The sequence below is a fragment of the Salvelinus sp. IW2-2015 genome, linkage group LG16, assembly GCF_002910315.2.
Source record: "Salvelinus sp. IW2-2015 linkage group LG16, ASM291031v2, whole genome shotgun sequence".
Taxonomy (NCBI): domain Eukaryota; kingdom Metazoa; phylum Chordata; class Actinopteri; order Salmoniformes; family Salmonidae; genus Salvelinus; species Salvelinus sp. IW2-2015.
The window spans coordinates 37,288,145-37,300,599 of NC_036856.1; the positions used below are offsets into that span (position 1 = coordinate 37,288,145).

At 41.7% G+C, this 12,455-nt stretch overlaps 1 protein-coding gene across 1 annotated transcript in view; it reads right to left on the reverse strand.

Moving 5' to 3' along the window:
* ap1m3 (adaptor related protein complex 1 subunit mu 3) overlaps window positions 1–12,419 on the reverse strand; it is a 37,195-nt gene extending 24,776 nt beyond the window's left edge. The window contains 4 exon segments of the mRNA XM_070447677.1: window positions 991–1,118; window positions 4,352–4,422; window positions 4,748–4,904; window positions 12,270–12,419. Of these exon segments, the coding sequence (XP_070303778.1) occupies window positions 991–1,118; window positions 4,352–4,422; window positions 4,748–4,904; window positions 12,270–12,311 (398 nt within the window). The 5' untranslated portion in view covers window positions 12,312–12,419.
* Window positions 12,420–12,455: the final 36 nt, after the last annotated feature.

The following is a 12,455-nucleotide window of genomic DNA, read 5'->3' on the forward strand; positions in this document are numbered from 1 at the left end:
CCAGCTGGATTATCCAGTCCAGTTTGGTACTATGTTGGATATCAAGTCTGTTGAATATCAGTCTGTTGAATATCAGTCAGTTTGGTAGTAAGTTGGATTTCAGTCAGTTGGATATCAGTATGTTGGATATCAATATGTTTGGTAGTCTGTTGGATATCAGTCTGCAGGTCATACAGTCTGCAGGTCATCAGTCTGCAGGTCATCAGTCTGCAGGTCATCAGTCCTGCAGGTCATCAGTCTGCAGGTCATCAGTCTGCAGGTCATCAGTCTGCAGGTCATCAGTCTGCAGGTCATCAAGTCTGCAGGTCATCAGTGTTGGTAGTATGTTGAAGAAAACACAAAAATAAAGTATTGTTAACAAGCTAAAGCATTTGTAACCCTATATACTGTAGTTTACGTAGCACTGTGGTAGTCTGTTGAATATCAGTCAGTTTGGTAGTAAGTTGGATTTCAGTATGTTGGATATCAGTCAGTTTGGTAGTCTGCTGGATATCAGTAAGTTGAATATCAGTCTGTTGAATATATGTAAGTTTGGTAGTCAGTTTGGATTTCAGTCAGTTGGATATCAGTCAGTTGGATATAGTCAGTTGGATATCAGTCTGTTGGATATCAGTCTGTTGGATATAAGTAAGTTTTCGTAGTCTGTGGATATCAGTTGATATCATTCTGTTGAATATCAGTCTGTTGAATTCAGTCTGTTGAATATCAGTCAGTTTGGTAGTCAGTTGGATTTCAGTCAGTTGGATATCAGTATGTTGGATATCAGTCTGTTGGATAGTCAGTTTGTTGGATATTAGTAAGTTTGGTGGTCGTTGAATATCAGTCTGTTGAATATTGTAAGTTTGGTAGTCTGTGGATATCAGTCTGTTGGATATCAGTCAGTTTGGTACTCTGTTTTAGTATTGCCACTGTATTACAGTCTGAAATGTCACCAATCCTACCAGACAGAGACTGCAGTATTGATTGACTGGTACTCAGTCCAATACTCACTCTTGCAGGATCTTGCTGTCTGTGGTCTGAGGGAAGCCAAAGTCCATGACCTCGTCCATCAGCTCATACACCGTCACAAAGTTGTCACGGATACTCTCCTCCTCCAGCTCCTTAAAGTACTCCTTAAACACACTACAGATGGGCACACAGACAGACAACTTATTACATGATCAATACAATACAATAGGATTGCATTCAATTGGTTGAATACAAGCAGTGTACTCCAGTAGGTACAGTTGAAGTCGGAAGTTTACATTCACCTTAGCCAAATACATTTAAACTCAGTTTAAAGGATCACCACTTTTTTAAGAATGTGAAATGTCAGAATAATAGTAGAGAATTATTTATTTCAGCTTTTGTGTCTTTCATCACATTCCCAGTGGGTCATAAGTTTACATAAACAATTTAACGCCAATTGAGTGTAACTTGGGTCAAACGTTTCAGGTAGCCTTCCACAAGCTTCCCACAATAAGTTGGGTGAATTTTGGCCCATTCCTCCTGACAGAGCTGGTGTAACTGAGTCAGGTTTGTAGGCCTCCTTGCTTGCACACGCTTTTTCAGATCTGCCCACAAATTTTCTATAGGATGAGGTCAGTGCTTGTGTGAGGGCCACTCCAATACCATGACTTTGTTGTCCTTAAGCCATTTTCCACAACTTTGGAAGTATGCTTGGGGTCATTGTCCATTTGGAAGACCCATTTGGACCAAGCTTTAACTTCCTGACTGATGTTGATTCAATATATCCACATAATATTCCCCCTCATGATGCCATCTATTTTGTGAAATGCACCAGTCCCTCCTGCAGCAAAGCACCCCCACAACATGATGTTGCCACCCCCGTGCTTCACGGTTGGGATGGTGTTCTTCGGCTTGCAAGCCTCTCCCTTTTTTCTCCAAACATAACCATGGTCATTATGGCCAAACAGTTCTATTTTTGTTTCACAGACCAGAGGACATTTCTCCAAAAAGTACGATATTTGTCCCCATGTGCAGTTGCAAAATGTAGTCTGGCTTTTATATGGCGGTTTTGGAGCAGTGGCTTCTTCCTTGTTGAGCGGCCTTTCAGGTTATATCGATATATGACTCGTTTTACTGTGGGTATAGATACTTTTGTACCCGTTTCCTCCAGCATTCTTCACAAGGTCCTTTGCTGTTGTTCTGGGATTGATTTGCACTTTTCACACCAAAGTACGTTTATCTCTAGGAGACAGAACGCGTCTCCTTCCTAAGCGGTATGACGGCTGTGTGGTCCAATGGTGTTTATACTTGCGTACTATTGTTTGTACAGATGAACGTGGTACCTTCAGGCGTTTGGAAATTGCTCCCAAGGATGAACCAGACTTGTGGAGGTCTACAATCTTTTTTCTGAGGTCTTGGCTGATTTCTTTTGATTTTCCAATGATGTCAAGCAAAGAGGCACTGAGTTTGAAGGTAGGCCTTGAAATACATCAACAGGTATACCTACAATTGACTCAAATTATGTCAATTAACCTATCAGAAGCTTCTAAAGCCATGACATCATTTTCTGGAATTTTCCAAGCTGTTTAAAGGCACAGTCAACTTAGTGTATGTACACTTCTGACCCACTGGAATTGTGATACAGTGAATTCTAATTGAAATAATCTGTCTGTAAACAATTGTTGGAAAAATTACTTGTGTCATGCACAAAGTATATGTCCTAACCGACTTGCCAATACTATAGTTTGTTAACAAGAAATTTGTGGAGTGGTTGAAAAACTACTTTAATGACTCCAACCTAAGTGTATGTAAACTTCCGACTTCAACTGTACTGTACAGTCGTGGCCAAAAGTTGAGAATTACACAAATATTAATTTCCACAAAGTTTGCTGCTTCAGTGTCTTTAGATATTTTTGTCAGATGTTACTATGGAATACTGAAGTATAATTACAAGCTTTTCATAGGTGTCAAAGGCTTTTATTGACAATTACATGAAGTTGATGCAAGGAGTGAATATTTGCAGTGTTGACCCTTCTTTTTCAAGACCTCTGCAATCTGCCCTGGCATACTGTCAATTAACYTCTGGGCCACAGCCTGATTGATGGCAACCCATTCTTGCATAATCAATGCTTGGAGTTTGCAAGAATTTGTGGGTTTTTGTTTGTCCACCCGCCTATTGAGGATGGACCACAAGTTCTCAATGGGATTAAGGTCTGGGGAGTTTCCTGGCCATGGAACCAAAATATCGATGTTTTGTTCCCCGAGCCACTTAGTTAACCCTTTTGCCTTATGGCAAGGTGCTCCATCATGCTGGAAAAGGCCATCATCACCAAACTGTTCCTGGATGGTTGGGAGAAGTTGCTCTCGAAGGATGTGTTGGTACCATTCTTTATTCATGGCTGTGTTCTTAGGCAAAATTGTGAGTGAGCCCACTCCCTTGGCTGAGAAGCAACCCCACACATGAATGGTCTCAGGATGCTTTACTGTTGGCATGACACAGGACTGATGGTAGCGCTCACCTTGTCTTCTCCGGACAAGGTTTTTTCCGGATGCCGCAAACAATCGGAAAGGGGATTCATCAGAGAAAATGACTTTAACCTAGTCCTCAGCAGTCTAATCCCTGTACCTTTTGCAGAATATCAGTCTGTCCCTGATGTTTTTCCTGGAGAGAAGTGGCTTCTTTGCTGCCCTTCTTGACACCAGGCCATCCCTCAAAAGTCTTTGCCTAACTGTGCGTGCAGATGCACTCACACCTGCCTGCTGCCATTCCTGAGCAAGCTCTGTACTAGTGGTGCCCCGATCCCGCAGCTGAATCAACTTTAGGAGACGGTCCTGGCGCTTGCTGGACTTTCTTGGGCGCCGTGAAGCCTTCTTCACAACAATTGAACCGCTCTCCTTGAAGTTCTTGATGATCCGATAAATGGTTGAGTTAGGTGCAATCTTACTGGCAATATCCTTGCCTGTGAAGCCCTTTTTGTKCAAAGCAATGATGACGRCACGTGTTTCCATGCAGGTRACCATGTTTGACAGAGGAAGAACAATGATTACAAGCACCACCTTCCTTTTGAAGCTTCCAGTCTTTTATTTGAACTCAATCAGCATGACAGAGTGATCTCCAACCTTGTCCTTGTCAACACTCACACCTGTGTTAACGAGAGATTCACTGACATGATGTCAGCTGGTCCTTTTGTGGCAGGGCTGAAATGCAGTGGAAATGTTTTGGGGGGATTTAGTTCATTTGCATGGCAAAGAGGGACTTTGCAATTAATTGCAATTCATCTGATCACTCTTCATAACATCCTGGAGTATATGCAAATTGCCATCATACAAACTTTGTGAAAATTAATATTTGTGTCATTCTCAAAACTTTTGGCCACGACTGTATATCAGTAAAGCACACACTCACCTCCACCATTTTGTAGAGGAAGGAGTAGACCAGGGCTGCATTGGCATTCTTCTTGGTCATTGCCACCACTGAAGAATAACTTAAGAATATACTAAAACTGTTGAACAGAAAAGTAACTGGGCCACTGCTGTTTTAAAATATTTTTCACATGGAACTTTTACAACCACAACTGAGAWGGTTGACTCATAAGATTAGTTGTTCCCAGCATTTCCCTCTAGTTCAGAATAACATGAGATGTACAGATAAAGGACATGCAGTGTGGGTGTGAACTGTGAATTGTGTGATGTGTCAGAAGCAGAGACAGTCGTCCTGAGCATGGTAAGAGAGACAGAAGCTTGGTAACCAAGACGGCCTGACTGAGCAGTAACAGGAATTCCTGTTTGGACAGGATACGGTAGAGGTTTCTGTGTTTGATCCATAGGAAGTGGGCGGAGCCGTGTGTCACCAGGGGCGAGGAGTCTGCATCCTCCTCCATCCTCATCATAATGGGCATGAAGTGGTCRACCTCATTCATGTCCATGTTTCCCATGTAGTTACGACTGATCAACACCTACAGGGAAAACATATAACAGGGTGAAGATTTGTAAATAGGGTAAAGCGTTGCACACCCATATAGTTATGGCATATCAACACCTGAAACCACACGACACAGAGGGCATTGTAACACATTAATGAAATTCATTTTCAATTCAATTCATCTTTATTTAGATAGGATAGTTCACTGTCGGCAGCAATTCTCACTGTTATCCAGGGAGTCCATAGAGGCAGTTATGCAACGGAAGAAATTCAAAAAGATCAAACGTGGAGCATATGCCCTTCCCCTTGTTGTGAAGGCTCAGCAGTAAGCTGTGGAAGATGTACAGTAAATGAAAGGAGCAACAGCCTCTGCTGGGAGGCCTCTGTTTAGAAACATAAAATAACTGACAACTAATCTGGGATCACAATGTCCAATGACAGCATTGTGCAAAATAAATATATCTCTCTCACACACCACAAGATACACTGGAGTGGCCTGAGGGAACTCTCACTCACACACACCCTTTCATTTCAACACCAATAACAAGATGAGTCAGYATTGAGAGTCGCTGGRCTGGACCCCTCACACTCTGATAGATCAAAGCATATGTTTGAAGGACCTCACACACTGAAGCAGACCTGGGATAACTAGTTTTAGCTATGCTTTTCTGGAGAAACAAAGGATGTGACCAGAACTATTTGAATACAGATCCCAAGAAACTACTTATTTTTAAAACTATTTCAATACAGACCTGAGAAAGCAACTACATGTTTAAACTACTTGAATACAGACCTGAGAAAGCAACTACATGAATACAGACCTGAGAAAGCAACTACATGTTTAAACTACTTGAATACAGACCTGAGAATGTAACTAAACTCAGCAAAAAAAGAAACGTCCCTTTTTCAGGACCCTGTCTTTCAAAGATAATTCGTAAAAAATCCACAGATCCTCATTGTAAAGGGTTTAAACACTGTTTCCCATGCTTGTTCAATGAACCATAAACAATTAATGAACATGCACCTGTGGAACGGTCGTTAAGACACTAACAGCCGGTAGGCAATTAAGGTCACAGTTATGAAAACTTAGGACACTAAGTTGAGTTGGCCATAGTGGAGTTTGGAGTGTGACTGTTTGAGGTTGTGGACAGGTGTCTTTTATACTGATAACAAGTTCAAACAGGTGCCATTAATACAGGTAACGAGTGGAGGACAGAGGAGCCTCTTAAAGAAGAAGTTACAGGTCTGTGAGAGCCAGAAATCTTGCTTGTTTGTAGGTGACCAAATACTTATTTTCCACCATAATTTGCAAATAAATTCATTAAAAATCCTACAATGTGATTTTCTGGAWTTTWTTTTCTCATTTTGTCTGTCATAGTTGAAGTGTACCTATGATGAAAATTACAGGCCTCTCTCATCTTTTTAAGTGGGAGAACTTGCACAATTGGTGGCTGACTAAATACTTTTTTGCCCCACTGTATTTGAACTAACTCAACAGGTGTAGTTTTTGATTCTTCAAATATTTGGCAGCCATCAAATACATATTTTGGGGTTTTCAAATAACTTGCATATATCCAAATACCTTTTCAAATATTATGTTTTTCTGTATTTGAATATCAAAGAAAATAGTTGCCTTTTTAGTTGACTTCCTTGAGTATTTGAAAAGTTGGTATTTTCATTGAAAATAGAATGTTCTTCCCAGGTCTGCACTGAGGAGGGCCCTCTGTCACACAGGAAACTCCTCACACAGTGAAAGGATATGGACAGGCTCTTCCTCTTTCTTTAGCTATAAAAGGATGGTGGAATCCCAGACAGACCAACAGACAGTTCAAAGCTTGTTGCATTTAATGAGGAGTCTTGACGCACATGCAGGAAACACCAAAGCTACCTGACTGTTAAGAATGTAGAGGTCAGTGTTCAACTAATACCATTTCGAGAATTAAAAATAACATGTTTGGCTTCTGATTAAAATGTACAGTAAACTGCCATGAAGGTTCAAGGAAATGAAAAAGTAAAAATATTGTTCAAACTCATTGTCACTATCCCTTCATCAACACCTCTCCCTCTGTGTTAATCAAACGCATGTATCAGAACATGCCATGGCAAGTTCCTCATTCCATGTTTAAATCCCCAGACACTTTCTGCAGTCATCATGAGCTAGCAAACCTCACTCCAGCCACTTTTTTCTTTCTTTCATTAAACCACTTTAATGAGGAATTGTTTGATAATTTCCTCTCGTATTTGATTTACTGTAACTAAGTACTGATGTTCTACCTTTGACCTGTTTAACTGCCAGTATCAAATGTCTGCCAGTGTTGACTTATGTGGTTAAAGTTTGATGCCACACTAATGTAGCTATGATTCTGTAGCCTCTGATGTAGTCTTCCTATCTTCTCGGGCTGGTGTTTACAGATCATTCTCCCTGTTGCAACTTGTAACTAAACCAGATTGACTATATCTGTGACCTCTCTTTTATTCCCCTGAAAATCCCCTTTGCACAGTTTCTCTGAAACATGACATTTGTGTTATGCTAGCCTAGACTCCAGCCATTATAGGATGTTGGTCTGGTGGCGTGAGACTATTCTGCTAACTTTAAATGTGAACCTACAGACACACAGCAACTCTCAGTTAGGCAGTGCCTCCTGCTACAGTGAAACAGATCTGAGAGACTGCTGCAGTGATGCTGTTACCGTTTGAGATTGAACGAGAGACATGTCTGGAAAGCTGAAATCAAGCTTGGTTCACCTTCAGTCCCACTGTTGGCTGACAAACGGTAAAACACACTGACTGGCTGTAATGAGGGCCCTTAGGCCTGCTTCACACACGCATCCCCTTAACTATAGGACAATTCTGCCAGGGGAAGATTGTTTGGTAACAGGATACTGGTCATTGTTAATGAGGCATTGTTTACAATCGATATGAACTACTGTCTGTATGATCTTCAGAGGCTGACGGCACATCTCAATTAAGATAAACAGACTAGCGATCGCTTAGGGTCAGTCTCAAAGGGCACTCTTCCTATGTGACTCACTACTTCTGACCAGAGTCTACATAAGGAATAKGGTGCCGTTTGGGAAAACCAGCTCAGTCACTTGGAGGTAAACAACCATGGAGTATCTATCAAGCTACCAGAGGGTCTCCAAAAAACTTGCCTTTTACCTCTGAGAAGGACAGGGTTTGACAATCAAGCACACATGGCAACTCAATATTTAATCCTGAAAGATCTACAGTTATCTATACATCGTGTAGTTTCACACATATTGAGACAGAAAATGTGCACTTTAAAAGTAGTGTACACTCATCCAGAATTGCAGGTGCAGGGTATACAAAGTAAAGAATAGACACTGCACCCTGATGAATGCTCCCGCTGTTTAAATTTGCGAGCTGGGGAGAATTCATCAGGGTGCTGGTGGCCATTCTTTAACTTTCCAGTGAAGTCAGAGTACTAAACAAAGCAGCCATTTATCAGCATAACAATATATTTCAAAGACAGAGATTGTGAAACATTTACATGAACAGTACAGCATAAAGCTACATTCATAACATCTCACTACTACAAACAAGTGTGTTGATACACTGCCTGTATACAGCCACTCTAGTCTCCAAGAGACAGACAACCAGTGTGTTGATACACTGCCTGTATACAGCCACTCTAGTCTCCAAGAGACAGACAACCAATGAAGCAGCTACATTGGAAGCATGTCTGTTTGCCCTCCAGCCAGGGAGCAGCTGGGGCTTCCAGTACAGTCCAGCCTGGGTCAGAGGTATTGGATTGCTCCCAGGGCAAAGAGAGAAAGGCTTTAATCAGCACTATCAGGGATGCAGGCAGGGGCCTATGAGATGGTAATCTTTCCCCCTGGGGCCTATGAGATGGTAATCTTTCCCCCTGGGGCCTATGAGATGGTAATCTTTCCCCCTGACACCTTCAGGCACTGGTGGGGCCTTTTGTCCTTTCTCCAAAATATTATTAACATGACCATCCAAATAAGGAAAGTCAGGTTTGGTGTGATAAGACTATACTCTGAGGTCCGTTCAGTTCGCCTGAACGTTTGCTACGCTATGGAATGGTTTGTACTGAATGACATGTTTCTCCAAAACATTCTTGTAAGTTTGAACAGACTTTGAGGTATGTTTTCTCCTGTTTGGTGGGTGTGGCGGGGTGTGGCTTTAAGCAATGAGTGACTTATTTAAAGGACAGTGGCCATGCTGACAGCGTCCAACAACCCAACCGATTACTTTCAGTTGAACGTTCCAGAACATAAAAACGTACTGAACGCAGCCCTGCTGTCTGAGCTGGCTTGAGGTACTCCAGACTTTATTAATGGTTTGGTTGTATGCAAACAACTCTCCATGAATAAGCCAATGAATGTAGGCTATTATTRCATGTTAATGATATATCTGTTAGTAAATTACACAGTTAGCAACTTTGTAAACATACTGTAAGTTTAATAAGAAATATGAGCACAGAACAAGAGAAAACGTTGCCTGACCAGTCTGGCAGGTAAAGCCTAATATTGAATAGGCATGGTGCACTTTGGTGTTGCAGAACAAGTTTGACCAGGAATGTTTCTATTCACAACACCGGCGCCACATTCATTAGGTCTTCCAAACGAAACGAGGAGGTTCCCTACCGGAATTTGTCCAACTGAAACGTTCTGCAACAGATTCGGGGTAATGAATACACCTCAGCGATGTCTTCAATACGAACCAAACATATCCAAACGGAACGAAACGGGGAGGGACCTAMCTACATTTGTCCAATAGAAACTCAAATTTTCGGACTACTTACTGCACTGCTGCTACACTGTAACCTCCCCGACAACAGTCCATCGTCTGCTGTGAATGGTTGTTTGTGAATGCGCTATAATTTGACAATAAATTATTTCCAATTTTAGAAGAGGCACATATAAACCATCTGGGGTTCAGAGATCGCTGCAGTAGATTGCTATTTCTCTGACAACAAACGTGAAATATATAATTGATCCGMTCACAAAGTGGAATGCCAATGTGGTCAATGCCTACTGTGGTATGAGGGCAGGTTTCCCAGGTGTATTCGACAAAAGCAAGGTCGCGAAAAAATGTTTCTGAAGATCAACAATATTTGTATGGGTTTGAAATGGGGTGGATTTTGGTCACTGAACAAAAATATAAAAGTGTCAAGTGTTGGTTGCATGTTTCATGAGCTGAAATAAAATATCCCAGAAATTGTCCACACACACAAAACGCTTATTTCTCTGAAAGTTTGTGCACACATTTGTTTACATCCCTGTTAGTGAGCATTTATCCTTCTCCATGATAATCCAGCCACCKGACAGTCATGGCATATCAAGAGGCTTACTAAGCATGGTCATTACATAAGTGCACCTTGTGCTGGGGACAATAAAAGGCAACTCTAAAATGTGCAGTTTTGTCACAACACAATGCCACAGTTGTACAATTGGCATGCTGACTGCAGGAATATTCACCAGACCTGTTGCCAGAGAATTGAATGTTAATTTCTCTACCATAACGTTGTTATAGAGAATTTGGCAGTATGTCCAACAGGCCTCACAACAGCAGGCAATGTGTTTCCACACCAGCCCAGGACCTCCACATCTGTCTTCTTCACCTGCGAGATCGTCTGAGACCAGCCACCCGGAAAGCTGATGAAACTGGGTTTCCACAACCAAAGAATTTCTGCACAAATTGTCAGAAACCTTCTCTGGAAAGCTTGTCTGCATGCTCATCGTCCTCAMTAAGGTCTTGACCTGACTGCATTTCGGCGTCGTAACCGACTTCTGTGGGTAAATACTCACCGTCGATGGCCACTGGCACGCTGGAGGAGTGTGCTTTTCACGGATTAATCACAGTTTCAACTGTACCAGGCAGACGGCAGCTAGTGTTTATGGTGTCGTGTGGGTGAGCGGTTTGCTGTTTGTCAATGTTGTGAACAGAGAGTCCCATGCTGTCGGTGGGGTTATGGTATGGGCAGGCATAAGCTACGGACAACGGACACAATTGCATTTTATCGATGGCAATTTGAATGCACAGAGAAACCGTGATGAAATCCTGAGGCCCATTGTCGTGCCATTCATTCGCCGCCATCACTTCATGTTTCAGTACAGCCCCATGTCGCAAGGATCTGTACACAATTCCTGGAAGCTGAAAATGAAATGTCCCAGTTCTTCCATGGCCTACATTCTCACCAGACATGTCACCCATTGAGCATGTGTGGGATGCTCTGGATCGACGTGTACGACAACGTGTACGACATCGTGTTCCAGTTCCCTCCAATATCCAGCAACTTCGCACAGCCATTGAAGAGAAGTGGGACAACATTCCACAGACCACAATCAACAGCCTGATCAACTCTATGTGAAGGAGATGTGTCACGCTGCATGAGGCAAATGGCGGTCACACCAGATACTGACTGGTTTTCTGATCCACACCCTTACTTTTTTTTTAAAGGCATCTGTGACCAACAGATGCATATCTGTATTCCCAGTCATGTGAAATCCATAGATTAGSGTCTAATGAATTTATTTCAATTGACTGATTTCATTATATGAACTGTAACTYAGTAAAATATTTGAAATGGTTGCATGTTGTGTTTATATTTTTGTTTAGTATATAAGCTCCACTCCACATTTAATTCTAAATGTCTACTGCTTGCTAAATATTTTTTTTCAACAAAAAATGTATTTGCAGGATAAGGATTGGCCTGACTTTCAAGAATGCCTAAATTGCTATGCCTCGATTTCCTGGTTGGTTGGCAAGTTTCACCATCCAATTATTTCAGATCTAAAAGAGCGCAACTTTCACCATGGTCAATTATTGTATTCTATCCATTCGGGCTTTCGCGGGCTACCTGAGACATTAAACGGATAGGGAGGGCATACAGGCTGTCGCCCATGTATTAATGCGCAATTTGCCTAAATGGGTAATCAAAACACATCAATCACTAAATTTTTTGTCGATTTCTTTTTTTAGGTGTGACGTCATTACGTCCAGCTGTTTTCATCGACGCAAGATAGTTCAATAGAAACACCTTAGCAGACRATTGTAGAATCTATTTTCTATGCGAACTTTCTTAAATGTCTACAAAAACAATCACTGGACAAGCTATTGGAAACATAGCTAGTGACGAATTCTGAGAAACAAATACATTTAGTCGTAAATATTAAAAGATAAACAAGTATGTAATTTTACTATAGCCTTCCCTACCGCGCTTTCATTTTCTTATGTGCGCTTTTACGCATGGATTTCTGCGCTACACTGGCAGATGCAGGCACTGTTGATCGATGCCTAGCCTCGTCGCGAACTAGTCTTCCTTAAAACCGCAACAGCAACGCAAGACTAATCGATGTCAAACTATAAACTTATCCGCCAGTGCCACGTAGACTGTCAAGTCTCAGCTTACCTTTCCTTTAAGGTCCAGGATGAATATAGCAGACGCCGACATCCTGATAAACTAATAGCACAAAAAATATAAATGTTTTGACGTTGAATATCCCTTACAACATTTAATTCAGTGCATCTCCCATCGCGCGCTGTTGTCTAATGCACGCCACTGCTCTTTCCGGGTAGTATTTCGTCGTCAGACCTG